The following is a 22,304-nucleotide window of genomic DNA, read 5'->3' on the forward strand; positions in this document are numbered from 1 at the left end:
AATGGTTAGGTATGGGTTCCTAGCAGCAAAAACATTGCAGGTGTATAAATTTAAAAATATCCGAAATCCTCAAATTTAGCAAAGCTGCTTCATATCACTATACAGCAGAAGTTCTTTGCATTTTATAATTTTATTATAATTTTCCAACTTTGTTATTTTATATTAAAATACGCATTAACTTATTTCAGTCTTGCTGTTCATATCCAGTCTAGTGATGGATCTCAGTCTGTGTTCCTTCATCGAATGCTATTTGCTGAGATCTACATTGCTGAAACACCTGAAGGAACAGGTTTCCAGCAGACTGTCTGTGACTGACCTTATCTCTCCTCTCAGGAAAATAAATATGTTTTAGGGGGGTACTTTAAATAACACTTCCTCCCAGCTCCCAGTTGTCTCTTACGGAAATTTATTTTGGATATCGGCGGTGTATAGAAATGTTGATGTTGCTCATGCTGTTCTCAGACAACACCGAGAACCAAGCTCCGAGCAGGTACCTACAGCTTTTAGATGCGGAAGGAAAGGGGAATTTTGCTTACTTGAAAGTAATTTGTATGCTCATTTGAAAATATGTGATGCTTCCTGGTCAGTTTCTTGTGCTGTCCTTGCACTAGATTAAAGCTGTTTCATGTTTTATTTTTCTCTAATTTATGTACCTGTTTAAAAACACAGAATTAAAATTATATAGGGCTGGAATTTGATCAAAAACTGCCACTGCCAGATTCCCGCCCCAAAAAACACTAAGATTATTCAATTGAGGCCGGTGGAAAATTGATCCAAAAAATTGAAAAAATTCCTCCCAGCGCGAAAAATCGGTGTTCCACATGGATTCTTGGTGGCAAAAGCAATCCTGGTCAAATTGAGCAGTATTTAGTCCTAGGCTGCGAGTTGAGTCTAGGAGGGGGAAAACACACACACATTTTCAAAAAATTGGAAAACATTCACGGGACCCTTTTCTAGTGAATCGCTGCAAAAGAATGTAAAAAAACCTTTCACTTTTTTTTGCAGGGTTTCATACCTACTGTCGCTGCTCCAGCTGGTTTCTCCTGGGCAATGTATTTTTCAGCAACTATGGCTACCATCAAACGCTGACGGAGGTGGCTTTTTGAGTGTTGCATGCCGGCGGTCTGCTCCCCAGCAGTATTTTGAAACCGCCGGCGGAACACTTTGACGAAACTCGCACCGGGTGCTTTTCAACCCTAAAATAGAAATACTGCCGAGAAACCTGGTGGAAATGCTGACCAAATTCCAGCCCATAGTAATTTCAGTATGTTGATTAAGTAATCTTCTAGAAAACTTGATCAGTGCACCTCAATTAAATGAATGATATCAATGCCAGTTCCTTTTGATATGGAAAATTAGTTTACTCATTTTGTAAAGCCCTAGATTTTTGACAGTCATAATTTGCTGATTTAAAAATTTATCTGTACACTTTTTTAATATTCTCAGCTTTTTGCGTGGTGTTACAGCCAAACTTTATCCCAGTCTCTCCCAGCGTTCTTCGATAACAATAGGAGCAGGAAGCCTTTCCCATTTTTGTTTGTCTCTCCCTACCTTAAGCCAAAACTGCTAAAGCCAGTTGTTGCATCCCTATCGCTACCTTGGCTGAAAAATTCAACCCAGATCAGAAATCAGATTTGGGACTTTGTTGGTCTATGTGGCTCAACTACTCCCCCTGTGCCATCGATAACTGCTTCTTTGCACAATCAAAAGTGTATATGTTGCTTCTGACATTGCCTCCTTTATTTTTATGTAGTGTATCATACAACATCTAAATTGTTTAAATTTTCTTTGTGTGCATCACTCCCTAATAATAGTAATGAGTGTAGTGAAGCATCGGAGCTTCCTACTGGATTGTGGAATGCCACCAAGCCTTTTAAATCCACTTTTGAGATTCTCGTTCACTTCTCTTGTTTTGTGAATGCACTTATCCTGAGCAGCTTCTGCAATCTTAAACAGAGAATAGGCACATAAGGAAGAGCCAAGAGCTGTTCTAACACTTTGCTACATATTTTGTCCATAGGAATAACAATTAAAGTTTGTAAATATAACTACAAAATCTTTTTCCACAGGTTCTGTTGCTCACCATGGTGACAGTCTAGTTGAGAAGATTCTGAGCATGCTGCCCAAGTTTCCTGGACTCACCAATGATGTGAAGATTAATATGGTGGACCTAACAGCTGTCCAAAATAATGAGGAAACCCAGAATATGATAGCTCCAGGATGCTTATCCCAACCAAAGTAAGGCCTTTTTAAACAAATGGATATCTGAATACTGTACTATTTCTCATGGCTCTACACCAATGTTGAAAAGTTGTACCTTGGAATTGAATGTTCTGGTTCGCGGTGATCTTTGTGCAAATAAGCAGTTATCAATCAAAAGTGTATATGTTGCTTCTGACATTGCCTCCTTTATTTTTATATAGTGTATAATAAAATGTGTGGGAGTTGAATAGCACAATTAAGGGCTTCTGGAATATTTTAAACTGCATGTGAAGTTTGTGAAAATATTAATGCTTTTAATATCTTTTGCTGTGTTCAGTTTGGTTGGAGGCAAGCTATTAACTATACTGAAGTGATGGCAAAAGAAGATGCAGTAAAGAATGTGTTGCACAATTCAGTACACAGATGGTAAATGCAATTCTGATATCCAGAGCTATTTTTAATATGCACAAAAGCTATCCCAGAACAAACAAAGAATGTAAGATATGAATCAGGTGAATAGCAAATAATATGGGCTTTTGTTTTGTCGGATAAACAAGGCTATTCAGGAAGAAAATGATACTTGCATAGTCTACTGTGAGGGTGAAAATGAAGGATGTTCCAAATTGAAGTAAAGATTTTTTTAATTTTTGGGAGTTCAGAGTTGAGCTTTTTTTTGTTTCTCCGGGTGACGGATTTTCTTCGCGCTGTCGGGGTAAGGCATTATAGTGGCTGGTATTGGACTGGCAACTGACTGACAAGTTGTGGAATTGAATGAAATGGAAAAATGAACATAAATGCAACTAGATTATTAAAAGCCCAACTGCCCCTCGAATGTGCATCAGGGATGTTGGCCTGGCCTTTGTGTTCCTTTAGTCTCAACCTACATGAGTAACTCTTAATGGCTCTTGAAATGCTCTAGCAAGTCACTCACTTGTACAAACTATCTACTAGGACGGGCAATAGATAAGGTCTTCTCTGGGCCGCTTGAGAATAATTAAAGCAATGCAACATTTTCAGCTTTGTCACCTAGTGCCAGCATTCCGAGGTTGGAAGGTTGGACTAGCATATAGCATAGATCGGACTGAAGGTTATCTCTGCCACAACAACCAATGAAAAATTTCAAAAATGATTCCAATAGAAACATAATCTGAGTCGGAACATGTTCATTACCTACACTAACTAGCACTTGTTACTGGATAGTGACCAAGAATAGGAATCTCGATGATTTACTTATTACTTCTCCATAGCACAGATTGTCACTCTGGTAGATATAAACAACTTCAACATGGAACTCCTTGGTGTCTCTGGCTTGAAACTGCACGGGGTGATGCATTTAGCCACTAAGTAATTGAAGGAGATAACCATCACATTTTTATATGAAACTGCTTTTGCTCCTTTCTGGAATATTTTATTTGTCATATTGAAAGTTGCATCAGCTGATATTAAAGTTAAATGTTCTGGCTTTCAGAGGGTAGATAGTGGAGCAACACACTATCCATTTCACTTCCAGAACTTCAATTGAAATCCAGCCCAGACTAATAGAACAAAAAACTCCATTACACTATCGGCAAAGTTGCTGGAATTTGTGAGGCCACCATACTTGAGAAAAGATAACCGATCAATTAATTATAGGGAGACTGAGGAAATGCAATTTGATGTGTTAGGGGACACAAAATTATTGGAGGATTTACTATTTTTAAAATAATGCTGAGGTGAATTTTGCGAGGCATTACATAGAATTTACAGCACAGAAACAGACAATTCAGAACCACAGGTATATGCTGGTGTTTATGCACGACACGAGCCTCCTCTCTCTCTGTTCATCTATCTAACTGCATATTTTTATGTTCCTTTTTCTCATTTACTTATCTAGCTTCCTGTTAAAAGCATCCATGCTATTTGCTAACCAATCCTTTTGGTCGTCAGTTTCACTTTCTAATCACTCTCTGCGTAAAGAAGTTTCACCTGAATTTTTTATTGGATTTATTAGTGACTGCTTTATATCTATAGTCCCTAGTTTTAGAGTCCTGGACTTAAAGGAGGCATTATGCAAACTATTCCCAGGAAATTTAGACGGTTAAGGATGATTTGATCGAAATTTTCAAGAGGAACTGATGGGGTAGATAGAGAGAAATTATTTTCGCTGGTTGGGGATTCTCGGACTGAAGACATAGCCTAAAAAATAGAGCCAGACCTTTCAAGAGTGAAGTTGGGAAATACTTCTTCATGCATATGATGGTCGAAGTTTGGAAAACTGCTCTTCAAACTGCAGTTGGTGCTAGGCAAGTTGTTAATTTTCAATCTGAAATTGATGCTGGTAAATAAGTAAGTGAGTTTGGAAAGCAGAGGAAACAAAGGCTAGAAAATTGACGACAAAGGGGTTTAGCAGTGCTTAATGTTGTACTTCAAAACAAGAAGTCGAGTAAATAAGGCAAATGAGCTGAGGGTAGAGACATGTGGAAGTATGATATAGCTATTACTGAAACATGGCTGAAAAACTGCCATTCCTGACCTAACATTCCTGATTACAGGGATTTTAGACAAGATGTAGGAGGAATAAAAAAGGAGGGGGGGAGGTGTGCATGCAATATTGGTTAAAGAAATAATTACAGCTGTGAGGAGTGATATGTTAGAAGGATCATCAAATGATGAACTGAATAACAAAAAAGGGGCAATCACACTGCTGGGTGTGTATTATAGACCCCTAAATAGACAGAGGGAGATAGAAGAGCAAATATGTAGACAAATTGCTGAGAAATACAGAGACAATAGGGCAGTAATAGAAGGGATTTCAACTACTCTAATATTAACTGGGATAGAATCAGTGTAAAAGGTATAGAGGATGCAGAATTCTTAATGCATTCAGGACAACTTTTTTTTAGCTAGTACATAGGACACCGAACAATAGTGGGGGCAGTTCTGGACTTATCTTTAGGGAATGAAGCTGGGCAGGTAGAAGGGGTATCAGTGGGAGAGCATTTTGCTGGTTGTGATCATAATTCAGTTAGATTTAGCGTAGTTATGGAAAAGGACAAAGATAGACCAGGAGTAAAAGTTCTAGATTGGGAGATGTGATTTAGCAAAAGTGGACTGGAAACAGCTACTGGAAGGTAAATCAGTGTCAAGGATGAGATAGTGAGGGTTCAGAGCAAATATGTTGCCACAAAGAAAAAGGGTGGGACTTCCAAATCTAGAGCCCCCTGGATGTCAAAGGGCATACAGAGTAGGATAAGGCAAAAAAGGCCGATGACAGATACCGAGAGCTAAATACTGCAGAAAGCCTAGAGGGGTATAGAAAGTGCAGTGGTGAAATTGAAAAAGAAATTAGGAAAGCAAAGAGAGGGCATGTAAACATTTTGGCAAGGAAAACCCAAAGATGTATTATAAATACATAAACAGCAAGAGAATAGCTAAAGAAATAGTAGGGGCTATTCGAGACCAAAAAGGTAACTTGTGTGTGAAGGCAGAAGACGTGGGTATGGTTCTTAATGAATACTTTGCATCTGCTTCAGAAAAGAGAAGGACGATGCAGACAATGTAATTGAGGATTAGTGTAAAATATTGGATGAGATAAATGTAGTGAGAGAGGACGTATTCAGGGTTTCAGCATCTTTGAAAGTAGATAAATCGCCAGGCCTGAATGAAATGTGTCCCAGGCTGTTGAACGAAGCAAGGGAGGAAATAGCAGAAGCTATGACCATAATTTTCCAATCCTCTCTGGCTACGGAGGACTGCTAATATTGTACTGTTGTTTAAAAAGAGAGAAAGAGATAGACTGAGTAATTACAGTCAGCCTAATCTTGGTGAACAATTTATTGGAAAAAGGTTCTTTTAGAAAGGCACGAATTAATTAAGGGCAGTCAGCATGGATTTAGAAACATAGACACAGAAAATAGGTGTCGGAGTAGGCCATTCGGCCCTTCGAGCCTGCACCACCATTCAATCAGATCATGGCTGATCATTCCCTCAGTACCCCTTTCCTGCTTTCTCTCCAGACCCCTTGATCCCTTTAGCCGTAAGGGCCACATCTAACTCTCTCACTTGAATATATCCAATGAACTGCTAACAACAACTCTCTGCGGTAGGGAATTCCACAGGTTAACAACTCTGAGTGAAGAAGTTTCTCCTCATCTCAGTCCTAAATGGCCTACCCCTTATCCTAAGACTGTCTCCTGGTTCTGGACTTCCCCGTCATCGGGAACATTCTTCCCGCATCTAACCTGTCCAGTCCTGTCAGAATCTTATATGTTTCTATGAGATCCCCTCTCATCCTTCTAAACTCCAGTGTATAAGGGCCCAGTTGATCCAGTCTCTCATATGTCAGTCCCGCCATCCCAGGAATCAGTCTGGTGAATCTTCGTTGCACTCCCTCAATAGCAAGAACGTCCTTCCTCAAATTAGGAGACCAAAACTGAACACAATATTCCAGGTGAGGCAGCAAGATCTCCCTGCTCCTATAATCAAATCCCCTAGCTATGAAGGTCAACATACCATTTGCTTTCTTTACCGCCTGCTGTACCTGCATGCCAACTTTCAATGACTGATGAACCATGACACCCAGGTCTTGTTGCACCTCCCCCTTTCCTAATCTGCCATTCAGATAATATTCTACCTTTGTGTTTTTGCCCCTAAAGTGGATAACCTCACATTTATCCACATTATACTGCATCTGCCATGCATTTGTCCACTCACCTAACCTGTTCAAGTCACCCTGCAGCCTCTTGGTGTCCCCCTCACAGCTCACACCGCCACCCAGTTTAGTGTCATCTGCAAACTTGGAGATATTACTCAATTCCTTCATCTAAATCATCGATGTATATTGTAAAGAGCTGGGGTCCCAGCACTGAGCTCTGTGGCACTCCACTAGTCACTGCCTGCCATTCTGAAAAGGACCCGTTTATCCTGACTCTGCTTCCTGTCTGCCAACCAGTTCTCTATCCATGTCAGTATATTACCCCCAATACCATGTGCTTTGATTTTGCACACCAATCTCTTGTGTGGGACCTTGTCAAAAGCCTTTTGAAAATCCAAATACACCACATCCACTGGTTCTCCCTTGTCCACTCTACTAGTTACATCCTCAAAAAAAATTCCAGAAGATTTGTCAAACATGATTTTCCCTTCATAAATCCATGCTGACTTGGACCGATCCTGTCACTGCTTTCCAAATGCGCTATTTCATCCTTAATGATTGATTCCAACATTTTCCCCACTACTGATGTCAGGCTAACCGGTCTATAATTACCCGCTTTCTGTCTCCCTCCCTTTTTAAAAAAAAAAAGTGGTGTTACTTTAGCTGCCCTCCAGTCCATAGGAACTGATCCAGAGTCGATAGACTGTTGGAAAATGATCGGCAACGCATCCACTATTTCTAGGGCCACTTCCTTAAGTAGTCTGGGATGCAGACTTTCAGGCCCTGGAGATTTATCAGCCTTCAATCCCATCAATTTCCCTAACACAATTTCCTGCCTAATAAGGATATCCTTCAGTTCCTCCTTCTCACTAGACCCTCGGTCCCCCAGTACTTCCAGAAGGTTATTTGTAGTCACTCGTTGTCACACCCTCCTGTCCCTGACCACGGACCAAATTAGAATTACTTAACCTAAGGGTTGTGACTGACTGCTGGAACACAGTGTTCAGGTAACTCTCCCCTTCCCTGATATGTTGCACTTTCTGAAGCTCGGACTCCAGCTCATCAGCTCGGAGTCAAAGTTCCTCGAGCAGCTAACACTTAATGCAGATGTGATTGCCGTGGATCAGATTGGTGTCCACCAGCTCCCACATGTTGCAGCTGCAATACATCGCCTCCCCTGCCATCTCTAATGTATTTTATTTAATTAAGTTTTCAAGTTTTGAATGTTTTGGTTTTAATCCCGGCTCTTAATTTAAACTAATGCCCAAGTTTAGAAAACAAGAGAGAGAAATACTGACCAACCTATCACTTACCCTTTTTCCTGTGATGTCACACTTCGATTTATTTTTACACCTCTCTCTCTCTCTCTCTCTCTGGTCAGTTGGTGCTGCTCTGGCTAGCTCTTTCTGTAGTCCCGCTAGGTTGGCGTGCTCTCGCGCTCTTTCTGTAGTCCCGCTGGGTCGGTGCTGTCTCGCGCTCTTTCTGTAAAATTGTCAGTAAGGTAATAGAAGGACATCACTAATGCCATCCAGATACACCTACTCACTAATAACTTTCCCACTGCTACTCAGTTTGGCTTCTGCTAGAACCACTGCTCCAGAGCTCGTCACAGCCTTAAACATAGTACGGCAAGAGGCCGGGTAGACTTCTTCACACTCATTTCCTTTTTTGAGCAAGCAACTAGCTTCTACTCTATTTACCAGCATCCTCCAGATCAGGAACTTGTATGTTAAGAATTGCATTTGTAAACCTGTGTGCTGCCATTTTCTGACACAATTATTTTTTGGTGCACAACTGCGCTCTAACAGTCCAGTCATCATTTCTCATTTAATCTGGGAATTCAAGGCCTAAATTCTTCTATAGCTCCAGTGAGAGCGGAGAGAGTGAGCCTGAGGGGAAACCGTGCGAGAGGCCTACAGATAAAAGCGGGATAACCAGTGGCAGAGAGACAGTGAGAGTGATAAATCAGAATGCGAGCTGAAAGTGGAAATCTGAGAAAGAAATTCAAAAGTGACGTTATTGCCGCGGAGTGGGTAACAGGCAAGTGTTAATTTGTTTGAAATTGTTTGTTTATTCACTGTTGAAATTCACTTGATCATAGATTCCATTGTGTTTTAGATTGATAAATATAATTTCCAGTGTCCTTAGTTAACTTTTTACCACTTTAGTATCTCAATCTTTCAATGGTTTTCTTAGAATTATATAGGTCAGTGTCTTGGACATCAGTTTTATTTACATTTTGAGAGTTTAGTGTTTAGTGTTTTATTGGTCACTGTCGCCGTGATTTAGAGGTCAGTGGATTTACTACCATGACAGGCCAGCTGGGACCCGTTGCATATGTCTCCTGTTCTAAAAGGGTGCTCCAGGACACCATGCATCCTGGATAACCAAATGTGCAGGAAGTGCTGCAGTTGAGTTGAGGAGTGGCTGGAGTCACTGCAGTGCATACAGGAGTCTGAAAGTTTCCTTGAACATGTTTTCCAGGATGTGGTCACCCCACAGGTGCAGGAGATGAGGGAATGGGTGACCACCAGATAGGGTAGGAGGAAGGCACAGGTAGTGCAGGAATCCCCAAGCCAGTGGCACTCGCTAACCCATTTTCAGATTTAAATACGGGGGAGGGTGACTACTCCTTGGAGGAATGCAGTAAGAATCAACCCCCCAGCACCACAGGAGATTTGACTGCACGCAGGAAAAAGAAAGAGTAGAAATGCAGTAGCCATGGGGGATTCTGATAGTTGGGGGCATGGACAGGCGTTTCTGGAACTGCAAACTTGATTCCTGATGGTATGTTGCCTCGCTGGTGCCAGGGTAAAGGATATCGCCAAATGGGTGCAGGACATTCTGAGAGGGGAAGGGGAACATCCAGAAGTCACGGTCCATATTGGAACCAATGACATAGGTAGAAAAAGTGTTGAGTCCTTCAGGCAGAGTTTCAGAAGCTAGAAAAAATATTTAAAAAAACAGGACCTCAAGGGTATTAATCTTGGGATTGCTCCCAGTGCCATGTGCTGGTGAGCATAGAAGAAGGATGTTCTTGCAGGTAACTCTGTGGCTGGAGAAGTGGTGCAGGAGGGAGGGTTTCAGATGCTTGGGGCATTGAGACTGTTTCTGGAGGAAGGGGTACCTGAACAAAGCCGGGCCCAATGTTCTCGCTCAGTTGTTAACTCGTATTATTGGGGAAGGTTTAAACTAATTTGTCAGGGTGAGGGGAACCAAGAAATAACAGGCAGAAATAAAATCAAACGGCAGAGAGATATAAACAGCAGTAAAATTTGGAATATCCCAAAAATTGCAGGCACCAGATTGAGGGAAAATAGCAAAAGTGACGAAGGAGGTCTTGAATTGTATGTATGTCAATGTCTGTAATGTAACTAATAAGGTTGGTGAGCTGCAGGTGCAAATTGCTACATGGGAATATGACATGGTTGTATTAACAGAGACATGGCTCAAGCAAGGCCAGAAATGGGTTCTCAATATTCCTGGTTTCCAAGTGTCCAGGAATGACTGGGAAGGAAAAAGAGGAGGAGTGTAACTGTATTGTTTGAGGATGATGTTTCAGTTCTAAATAGAAAGGACTTACAAGATGGTTCAAGGACTGAATCCATTTGGCTTGAGTTGAGGTGAGCTGTACATTGTTGGGGAGTTTTTTTTTTTAAATAGAGCTCCAAACTGAGGAGATAGATGAGCAAATTTGTCGGCAAATTTCAAAGGCGTGTAACAAAAATGGAGTAGTACTATTAGGAGACTTTAATTACCCTAATATATAGACTGAGGAAAACACAGTGCTAAGGGTAGGGAAGGAGAATAATTTCTGGTATGTGCACAGAAGAACTTTCTTGATCAATATGTCTCCAGTCCAAAATGGAAGGAAGGAAGCAGTGTGGATCTGGTTCTGGGAAATTAGGTAGGACAAGTGGAGTGTGTTACAGTAGGAGATCATCTAGCCAACAGTGACGACAACATAATTTGGTTTAAAGTAATTATGGAAAGAGACCAGAAAATATCGACGGTAAAAATGCTAAACTTAAGAACTAATTTCAGTGATTTAAGAAGGGACCTAGCACACTAGATTGGAAAAGCTGTTTGCAGAGTAAAGCAGTAACAGCAATTGAGGGCATTCAGGGAAGAGATAGTTCAGGTAGAAGACGAGGCATATTCTTTTTGAAGGGAAAAGGTAGTGCATCCAAAGCTATTGTGCCCTGGGCAATAAAAGTCAAAATAAAACAGAAGAGGGTTATGACAAATGTCAGAAGCAAGATTCAGTTAATAACCAGAAAGAGATTATGGAAAGTGCAGGAGGGAATTGGAAAAAGTTGAAATGGGAGGCAAAGAAAGGATACGAGAAAAGATTAGCAGGCAACATTAAATTGAACTCAAAAACTCTTTATAAGTGTATAAAATGTAAGCAGTTTGCTAGGGAAAATGTTGGGCTTATTAAGGAACCAAAGGGAAATCTTCATGTGGAGGCAGAGGACATGGCAAAAGTACTAAATGCGTACTTTGCACCTTTCTTTACAAAGGAAGTGGATGATGTGAAGGTTACACTAAAAGAGGAGAGACAAGTTATGGACAGGCATACTAAAAAGATTGGTATTACTGAAAGTTGGTAAATCACCTGGTCCAGATGGAATGAATTGTAGTTGCTGAAAGAAGCGACGGTAGAAATAGCAGAGGCATTGATATCAATCTTTCAATCTTCATTAGATACAGGCGTAGTGCCGGAGGACTGGAGGGTTGCTAATGTTACACCACAATGCAAGAATGGGGAGAGGGATAAAGCAGGTAACTAACTACAGGCCAGTTAACCTAACATCGGTGGTGGGGAAGTTATTGGAAACCAATATCTGGGACAAAATAACTTTCATTTGGAAAGGCATAGGTTAATCGAGGAGAGCCAGCAGGATTTGTTAAAAGTAAATCATGTCTGGTGATCTTGATGGAATTCTTTGAGGTTACAGAGAAGGTTGATCAAGGTAGTGAAGTAGATATATATATGGACTTTCAGAAGTTATTTGACAAAGTGCCATACAGGAGGTTTGTTAAGAAGCTGGAAGCCCGTGGAATGAAGGGGAAAGTGGCGGGATGGATACGAAATTGGCTCAGTGGCCGGAAGCAAAGCATAGTGGTGGATGGATGTTTTTCATACTGGGAAGTGGTTTGCAGTGGTGTGCCCTAAGGGTCAGTTTTGAGTCCATTACTCTTTGCAATTTTTATAAATTACTTAGACTTGGGTGTAGGGAGCAGCATTATAAAGTTTACAGATGATATAAAACTTGGCAAAGTAGTAGATCACAGGGCTCAATTTTCCCCAGTGATTTCAGCTGGGTTTTTTTGGGAGCAGGCTGCTTTTTTTTTGGCATAGTTACATTTTTGGCGCTTTTTTTTTCAAACTTTCCCCCTGCGATCTGCGCCGGCATAACGGACTTGGTTACGATTTTTCTAGGCCAGTTTTTTTTCACCTCAGTGGGGGCGTTCCCTCCTGTCTGTACCAGTTTTTTTAATTGTTCGCAGTTTGGCCAACATTTTTCTCTTGCGTCTGGCCACTCCGAAAAAAAGCTCGAGTTAAGAAACCAGCGCACATTCACAAATCTACGCTGAAAAGACTCCATTGTTTTTAAATCTAATATTTTGGAGGGAGTCAAGAACACTGTCAAAATCAATAATAAAGTTCAACTTTTTTTTACATGTCAACGTAGAAGTTAGATTTGTTGGATTTCAGAAGTTTTCTCATTTTTTAACTCACTCATACGCCACCAGCAAACGTCTTGAAGGCCTCGAGAGTTGTAGGTTTGCCCGGCAGAATCGACCTCGCGTCCAGACACAGCAGCTCAGAGTTCGGCTACAAAACAAGCCGGAGGGGGCGGCGGCGTTGGGGGGAGGGGAGGAAGGAAGGAAGGAAAGAGTGGGGGGCAAAAGGAAGGGGAGATGAGAAAGGGGGATGGGGGGGGGAAGGAGGAGGGGAGGAGAGGAAGCCAATCTTGCGGCTTGTCGCCCAGGGAGGGGGGAGAGATAGCAGATCTTGCTGCTTGTAGCCCGGGGAAGGAGGGAGGGAGGGAGCGAGAGCGATATGACAGCTTGTAGCCGGGGAAGGGGTCCATCCATGCAGACCTTTGGGAGAGAGAACTGCGCACCTGTGTTGCCTGCGTTCTGCTTTGAAAGTTTAATATCAAGTATGGGGGCAATGCTGACAATGCCATAACTTGTGCGAGCCTTCTGCATCATGGTGTTACGTCGGAGACAACTGTTTAGAGCTCATCGCATCGCATCAGAGCCCGTAGGGTGCTGGGCAGGAGGCCTTGCCCACCTTGGGTATATCGAGACAGGCGATCGTACCTGCACCTGAGTGATGCAGACTGTGTCAGAAGGCTGCGTTTCAGCAAATAAGTTGTCCGTGAGATCTGTGAGTTGGTGAAACCAGACCTGCAGCCAAGAAGTGTCAGGAGGCCTGCTTTGTCAGTTGAAGTGAAGGTTACAGCTGCACTTTCATTCTATGCCTCCTGGATTATTTCAAGCTACAACTAGGGATATGTGCACTCTCTTTTTCTCTCTCTCTCTCTCTCTCTCTCAGCATGCAACACATGTCTCCATTTGCCAGGTCATGGCTGCACTGTATGCACAGAGGAATGACTTCATCAAGTTCCCCATGACCGCCCAAGCAATCCATGACTGGGATGTGGGCTTCTCGAGGATTGCTGGCTTCTCAAAGGTACAGGGTTGCATTGATTGTACCCACATCGCCTTGTGAGCATCTTTGCAGGATTCCGAGATGTACAGGAATAGAAAAGGCTTCCACTTCATTAATGTGCAGCTCGTGTGTGACGACATGCATCGCATCGTGTCAGTCGATGCAAGATATCCTGGCACCACCCATGATGCGTTCATCCTACGCGACAGCGTTTTATCTGCCATGTTTGAGCATGAAGGGCAGAGCTGGCTACTGGGAGACTAAGGTTACGGCCTTGCCACCTGGCTCATGACGCCCCTACGTGTAACCCAGAAGGAAGCTGACCATCAATAAAACATGTCGCACATTGCAACGCACAGCATCATTGAGAGGACCGTTGGCACATTGAAACAGCCTTTCCGATGCCTGGACCATTCCGGAGGCTACTTGCTGTACTTCCTTGAGACTGTTGGTCAATTCATTGTTGTGTGCTGCATGCTGCATAACTTAGCCATCTTGAGGCAGCAGAATCTAGTAGTGGAAGACCCACCTGCGATGAGAGTGGCTGATGATAATGATGTGGAAGATGCAGGTGATGGGCAGGAGGAGGAGGATGATGAGGATGAGGAAGCCATGCAAGTGCCTGAGGCTGGAGCATGACGGCGGAGGAGGGCGGGCCATCCTACCCCTTTAACAATTGCTTGAGCCTTGCGCCAGCAGCTCATCCGTAAACGCCTTACTGATGCCTGAGGGCTCAGCGACAACTATTCCACATGGACATGTTTATTGTTTGTAGCTGTTCCGTAATGTTGTGTTGTGTTAATGGAACATGATTCAGTTTTAATGTAAAATATATTTTTTCAAAAGTTTATTATGTACTTAACTTTAATAAAATTATTCTTGTATCAAACTTTACTTTAATATCACTCTTTTTAAGATCACTTAAACTTGTAAATTTACATTACTTACAAAAAACTTTAAATTTGAGAACAGTTACAACAGTAACAGCAGCAAAGAAAGGCTGCACCCATCTCTCATCCCCCTTAGTCTAACACCGCCCACCGCGCTTAGTCTTGGACACTCCACCACCCCTGCCCGCAGGCGGTGGCGCAGTGTTTTTGGGCTATGTACCAAGCTTATTCTTTCTAACCTCTCGGGTACTGCGCACCACTTGAGGGTGGGGGGCCCAGCTTGGGGCTCTTCAGAGGCTGGTGTGGGGATTGCAGTGGAAGTGGCAGTTGATTCTGTCAATGAGTGCGAGGTCTGAGCGTGTTCCCTTATTGCAGTAGCTATCTCTCACATACCTTGTCCCTCATGCACCCTGACAGTGTGTCAGCGGACTGCAACAATCCCTCCCTAATGGCCGTACTACGTCTGACATTCCATCACTCAATGCCAGTGTCGTGGTTTGCACTACCTCTGACATTCCCTCCCTCATGGCCAGCGCTGTGGTTTGCAGTACCTCTGACATTCCCTCCCTCATGGCCACTATTACCACACTGATGGTCCCGGCGAGTGTTGTTACCTCTCCCGACATCCCGCTACCTCATCACTCACCCCACTGATGGTGTCCAGGAGTGATTGGGTATGGTCAATGCTCTCTGCACTCAATTACATCATCTGAACTACATCCTGCATCTCAGGAGAGCATGGTTGAGCTCTACTTCTCCTACTCACCCTGGGTGTGGTTCACTGCATCCCACTGGGACCCGCAGCCTGGGACAGTGGGGCCCTGGGTGTGCCTCGCTGCACCCCACCACTGCGACCCACAACCTTGGAAGGTGTGAAACCATGGAATGTCCCATCAATATTCAAACCACTAGTCAAGGAAGGGGCTGGCACCTCCATGAGCGGCACGTCCTCCATATTCAGTATAACAGTATGAACTTCATCCAACTCGGTCCACTCTTTCTCCGCACCCCCCGCTCCATGTTCTTGGTCTAGAGGATTGGATTGTAAGATGTTCTCCTCTTCAGGCTCATCGTCGTCTGAATCTTCTGCATCGTCACGGTTGGCCTCCAGTTCTGCAAACTATAACAGAACAGACAAATGGTTAACAGCAGAGGAGGGGGCAGGATGGGTGGCATGAGTAGGCTCACATATCTCAGACCAGGCAGCAGGTTGATTTGAAGGACTTGCCCCCTTCCTTGAGTGTGGGCCCAGCTTATGCAGTACTGATTGTTTTTCTCCAGGCAGAACCCATCAAAGCAGCGACCCTCTCTTCCAAGGGTGTCAGTGGGTGCAGATTTGCCGGGCCTCCTCCAGTTCGAGTTCTTTCCCTTTTGTTGTGTGCCACTTTACTCTGCAAAGATGAAAATGCAACTTTTTAGAGAGGTTGTCTTTCTGTTGGGTGGGACGTATACAGCTGGTCACATTTACAATTGCATTGAATAAATGAAAATATTATTTGCACTGACTACTTGACCAAGGTTCTGCCATTTCTTTTTACACTGGCTTCCCGATCTCGTGGTGTTCACCATTGCGCAGTAATCTTCTGCAACTTGGTTCCAGCGTTTTCTTTTCTTTTGGTGGAACTTTTATGTGACCTCTGCTGGTATCCAGCTCCTGTCATCTGTTCTCAATCACAGTAACTGGTGTCTCCACTTCCAGTAAGAAATCCTTGGTCTGCGATGCATCTTTTTATTGCTCCAGTTGTGATTTTTCCCGCTCTCTCTCTCTCTCTCTCTCTCTCTCTCTCTCTCTCTCTCTCTCTCTCTCTCTCACACCCACACCGCCCCCCCCCACACACACACACACACACACACACACAAAACAGGCTCTCAAAAAATCTAGAAAACCCGGCATAACTCTGGCAATACACCAGAAAATGGACTTTGGGAAAATTGAGCCCATAATGAGGACATTTATAAGCTTCAGGCTGATATAGACAATGGTAAAATGGGCAAAAGCACGGCAAATGGAGTTCAATGTGGGGAAGTGTGGAGTGCTGCACTTTGGGAGAACTAATTTAGAAAGAAAGTGTGTTATGAATGGCACGTTTTTGAAAGGCTTAGATGAGCAGAGAGCCCTTTTGTGTCCACATGCATAAATCCTTAAAGGTGGCAGAGCAAGTTGATAAGATGGTCAAAAAATCTTTTGTTAGAGGTTTATAAATAGAGGAATAGAATATAAAAGCAAAGAGATCATTATAAATTATAAACTAGAACTTTATAAATCACTGGTTAGGCCTCACCTGGAGTATTGTGAACAATTCTGGGCACCACGTTTCAAGAAAGATGTAAAGGCCTTAGCAAGGGTACAGAGGAGGTTTACCAGGATGTTACCAGGGATGAGGGACTTCAATCAGGAGAGGTTGGAAAAGTTACGACTGTTCTCCTTGGAATAGAGAAGGTTAACATGATGAGTGAGTTTGATAGTAAATAGAGAAAAAGTAATCCCTCTGGTAAGTGGGCCAATGACTAGAGGTCATCGATTCAAAATCATTGGAAAAACATCCAGAGGGGAGATGAGATGATTTTTCCACTGAGTTGTCAGGATCTAGTACGCTCTCTCTGGTAAGGTGGTGGAAGCTGATTCCATAAGTCATTTTAAAAGGGAGTTGGACATGTACTTGAGGATGAGGAATTTGCAGGGATATAGACAAAAAGTGGGGATGTGGAACTAAGCACGACTGCTCTTTCAAAGAGCCAGCTTGGGTACAAATGGCAACCTTCTGTGATGTAAGTTTCAATGAATATGAATTCTAAAGCATCTCTTGTTAAATAAAGAATGTACAATTCCTGGGATCCAGAGTCTTATCTTAGGAGAAGTGTGACTGGTGTAGAAGCCATGTCATTATTTTATTTCACGGGTTTTTCTCTCAGAATTTGCAGCTAATATTTGGGTACATAAGTGCTACGAGAAAATTGAATGGAATTAGGAGGACGTGACCCACACACTAGGCCAGACTTGTTTCTCTTTTCAGACAAGACGTTCAGTTCTTGAGGTTGAAAAGTTCAGTTGTATAAACAGCTCCCTTCCGACACCTCAGGCTGTTTCAAACTTTGCTAATAAGAGCTCAGCAGTATGCTGACCCTTTAAAAGGCTTTGAATGATGTAGTGGCAATAAATTAATTGGTTATTTGGACTTGAGGATTTATATCTCATCTCCTGGGTGGCAGGCTAAGGGTGTTGACGAAATGTTTTCTAACAAGTTATGTGTCTTGTCTGCATACAGTGTACAGCTTTGGGCAATGTGTGCCTCTTTTTAAAAAAAAAACTTTGTATTATCCAGATAAATCTTCTATGTATCTCATTAAAAATGGACAACTTAACTGCAGTGACTACTTTGGGGTTTATAAACAGTTCTCTCCCTCCCCATTATTACACAATATGTAGGAACCAATGATCTATGGAAGCTGCATTTGCAAAAAAATTTCAGCAAGTTGTATTTTTCTCCACTTTCAGGTGATACTTTGTAGACTGTATAAACCTGCACAGTCTGGCAGTGTCTTAAATATTATTTTGGCAAATTATAGTGCAATGTAGGAAACAGTATTTTAATTCAATAGGAGTGGCCCTTCTGCCCTGTCCGTTGGATCTGACCTATTGTGGATTACATCTTTTTCTTTGTTCATTACAGTAAATGGTAAATGTTTCACACTTAGCCGATTTAGGAGATATTTTGTTTACATTGGGCCTGAAATTGGTCGATGTACCACCCAAAAGGGCAATTTTGGTCAGAAAACAGCTACATATCGCTGACGTACTGCTCGGCGCAATATTCATCACTGACATACCGCCGAGCGGTATGCACACCGTCCACCGTGCAGGACTGCCCGCAGACCGCCCAAAAAGTGCGATTTGCATACCGACCTGGAAAAGATGGTTTTACATGATGGTAAGTGGCCAGGAATGGGTGGAGTGCACGGAGCCGCCATTTGGAAATCGGGAACTCTATGGGCTAGAACCTCCACTTTTGAGCTTATCGCCCAAAAATGGGTGTTATTTCCAGCTTGGGCGGTAAAAAAGGGTTTTCAGATTGCCAACTTCTCGCCCATTCTCAAAGCACCAAGTCTCCAGTTTTGAAAATGGGCGTTACTGTGAGCGATATGAAATGGGCGATAGCGTTACATTTTTCTGACCTTCTGCCGTAAAGTGTGGCCATTCTTAGCAACGGCATGGCAATGCTTGATTCCCGCGATTCAGGAGGTCAGGGGTCATCATGACATGCGCAGAAGAGGAGACGGAGAGAGAGGGAGCTCAGAGGCACTGAAAGCATGTGTGGCTGTGGTGTGTGCTTGTCTGACTATTGTGGGAGGCATGAGGGAGATTCACCAGCAGCAAAAAACCTACTAAGCACTAAGAACATAGTTGGAATCAATTCCCAGTTTCTGTCCAACAAATAAGATATAACATGGGAGGGATGGAGGAGGCCCTGAAGTTGGTAGCCAGGAACACTGCTGGCAAAGGACTCCCAAGGTGCCGCATCCCCATTGCCAACCACACATGAGCCAGCAGCAACATCTGCTTCTGGCTCAGAGCATGTTCCCGTATCTGTCCAAGCAGCGTTTCGGCCATCACCCACCCCCCCACCCCCCACAATGAAGCATCGCCTGAGGAGCTCCTTGGCGAGGCGGCTTGGAGTCGAGAGGAAGAGGAAGGGGTAGAGGTGGGTGGTGGGGGGTAGGGGGAAGGTTGGTTTGTACAGAAATACTGATGATTTCAGACTAATGTTCACTTTAAATGGTTTTTATTTAACAAAACCTTGTAGCGTGGAAATTAAGCATTCACTGCCAGTATAATTTGCTGGTTGTCGACCTTCAGAGTGGAATCCCTTGCGGTTCCTGAAAACCTCTGCATAGAAACATAGAAAATAGGTGCAGGAGTAGGTCATTCGGCCTTTTGAGCCTGCACCGCCATTCAATAAGATCATGGCTGATCATTCACCTCAGTACTCCTTTCCTGCTTTCTCTCCATACCCCTTGATACCTTTTAGCCATAAGGGCCATATCTAACTCCCTCTTAAATATATCCAATGAACTGGCATCAACAGCAACTCTGCGGTAGGGAATTTCACAGGTTAACAACTGAGTGAAGAAGTTTCTCCTCATCTCAGTCCTAAATGGCTTACCCATCCTTAGACTGCGTCCCCTGGTTCTGGACTTCCCCAACATTGGGAACATTCTTCCTGCATCTAACTTGTCCAGTCATAGAAACAGAGAAAATAGGTGCAGGAGTAGGCCATTTGAACCCTTCTAGCCTGCACTGCCATTCAATGAGTTCATAGAAACATAGAAAATAGGTGGAGGAGTAGGCCATTCGGCCCTTCTAGCCTGCACCGCCATTCAATGAGTTCATGGCTGAACATGCAACTTCAGTACCCCATTCCTGCTTTCTCACCATACCCCTTGATCCCCTTAGTAGTAAGGACTACATCTAACTCTTTTTTGAATATATTTAGTGAATTGGCCTCAACAACTTTCTGTGGTAGAGAATTCCACAGGTTCACCACTCTCTGGGTGAAGAAATTCCTCCTCATCTCGGTCCTAAATGGCTTACCCCTTATCCTTAGACTGTGACCCCTGGTTCTGGACTTCCCCAACATTGGGAACATTCTTCCTGCATCTAACCTGTCTGAACCCATCAGAATTTTAAAAGTTTCTATGAGGTCCCCTCTCATTCTTCTGAACTCCAGTGAATACAAGCCCAGTTGATCCAGTCTTTCTTGATAGGTCAGTCCCGCCATCCCGGAAATCAGTCTGGTGAACCTTCGCTGCACTCCCTCAATAGCAAGAACGTCCTTCCTCAGGTTAGGAGACCAAAACTGTACACAATACTCCAGGTGTGGCCTCACCAATGCCCTGTACAACTGTAGCAACACCTCTCTGCCCCTGTACTCAAATCCCCTCGCTATGAAGGCCAACATGCCATTTGCTTTCTTAACCGCCTGCTGTACCTGCATGCCAACCTTCAATGACTGATGTACCATGACACCCAGGTCTCGTTGCACCTCCCCTTTTCCTAATCTGTCACCATTCAGATAATAGTCTGTCTCTCTGTTTTTACCACCAAAGTGGATAACCTCACATTTATCCACATTATACTTCATCTGCCATGCATTTGCCCACTCACCTAACCTATCCAAGTCGCTCTGCAGCCTCATAGCATCCTCCTCGCAGCTCACACTGCCACCCAACTTAGTGTCATCTGCAAATTTGGAGATACTACATTTAATCCCCTCGTCTAAATCATTAATGTACAGTGTAAACAGCTGGGGCCCCAGCACAGAACCTTGCGGTACCCCACTAGTCACTGCCTGCCATTCTGAAAAGTACCCATTTACTCCTACTCTTTGCTTCCTGTCTGACAACCAGTTGTCAATCCATGTCAGCACACTACCCCCAATCCCATGTGCTTTAACTTTGCACATTAATCTCTTGTGTGGGACCTTGTCAAAAGCCTTTTGAAAGTCCAAATACACCACTGGCTCTCCCTTGTCCACTCTACTAGTCACATCCTCACAAAATTCTAGATTTGTCAAGCATGATTTCCCGTTCATAAATCCATGCTGACTCGGACCGATCCTGTCACTGCTTTCCAAACACGCTGCGATTTCATCTTTAATAATTGATTCCAACATTTTCCCCATTACCGATGTCAGGCTAACCGGTCTATAATTACCCGTTTTCTCTCTCCCTCCTTTTTTTTTTTAAAAGTAGTGTTACATTAGCTACCCTCCACTCCATAGGAACTGATCCAGCGTCGATAGACTGTTGGAAAATGATCTCAATGCATCCACTATTTCTATGGCCACTTCCTTAAGTACTTTGGGATGCAGACTATCAGGTCCTGGGGATTTATCGACCTTCAATCCCATCAATTTCCCTAACACAATTTTCTGACTGATAAGGATTTCCTTCAGTTCTTTCTCGCTGCATCCTCGGTCCCCTAGTATTTCCGCAAGGTTCTTTGTGTCTTCCTTCGTGAAGACAGAACCGAAGTATTTGTTCAATTGGTCTGCCATTTCTTTGTTCCCATTTATAAATTCACCTGATTGTGACTGCAAGGGACGTTTGTCTTCACTAATCTTTTTCTCTTCACACATCTATAGAAGCTTTTGCAGTCAGTTTTTATGTTCCCAGCAAGCTTCCCCTCATACTCTATTTTCTCCCTCCTAATTAAACCCTTTGTCCTCCTCTGCTGATTTCTAAATTTCTCCCAGTCCTCAGGTTTGCTGGTTTTTCTGGCTAATTTATATGCCTCTTCCTTGGATTTAACACACCTTAATTTCCCTTGTTAGCCACAGTTGAGCCACCTTCCCCGTTTTATTTTTACTCCAGACAGGGATGTACAATTCTTGAAGTTCATCCATGTGATATTTAAATGCCTGCCATTGCTTATCCACCGTCAACCCTTTAAGTATCATTCGCCAGTCTATTCTAGCCAATTCACGTCTCATACCATCGAAGTTACCTTTCCTTAAGTTCAGGACCCTAGTCTCTGAATTAACTGTGTCACTCTCCATCTTAATAAAGAATTCTACCATATTATGGTCACCCTTTCCCAAGGGGCCTCGCACAACAAGATTGCTAATTAGTCCTTTCTCATTACACATCACCCAATCTAGGATGGTCAGCCCTCTAGTTGCTTCCTCGACATATTGGTCCAGAAAACCATCCCTAATACACTCCAGAAAATCCTCCTCCATCATATTGCTACCAGTTTGGTTAGCCCAGTCTATATGTAGATTAAAGTCGCCCATGATAACTGCTGTACCTTTATTGCACGCATCCCTAATTTCTTGTTTGATGTAGTCCCCAACCTCACTACTACAGTTTGGTGGTCTGTGCACAACTCCCA

At 43.2% G+C, this 22,304-nt stretch overlaps 1 protein-coding gene across 1 annotated transcript in view; it reads left to right on the forward strand.

Moving 5' to 3' along the window:
- scfd2 (sec1 family domain containing 2) overlaps positions 1 to 22,304 on the forward strand; it is a 544,849-nt gene that overhangs the window by 4,750 nt on the left and 517,795 nt on the right. The window contains exon 2 of the mRNA XM_070870049.1: positions 2,070 to 2,238. Within this exon, the coding sequence (XP_070726150.1) occupies positions 2,070 to 2,238 (169 nt within the window). The remainder of the gene's footprint in view (positions 1 to 2,069; positions 2,239 to 22,304) is intronic.

This window comes from Pristiophorus japonicus, chromosome 2, assembly GCF_044704955.1.
Source record: "Pristiophorus japonicus isolate sPriJap1 chromosome 2, sPriJap1.hap1, whole genome shotgun sequence".
In the NCBI taxonomy this organism is placed as follows: domain Eukaryota; kingdom Metazoa; phylum Chordata; class Chondrichthyes; family Pristiophoridae; genus Pristiophorus; species Pristiophorus japonicus.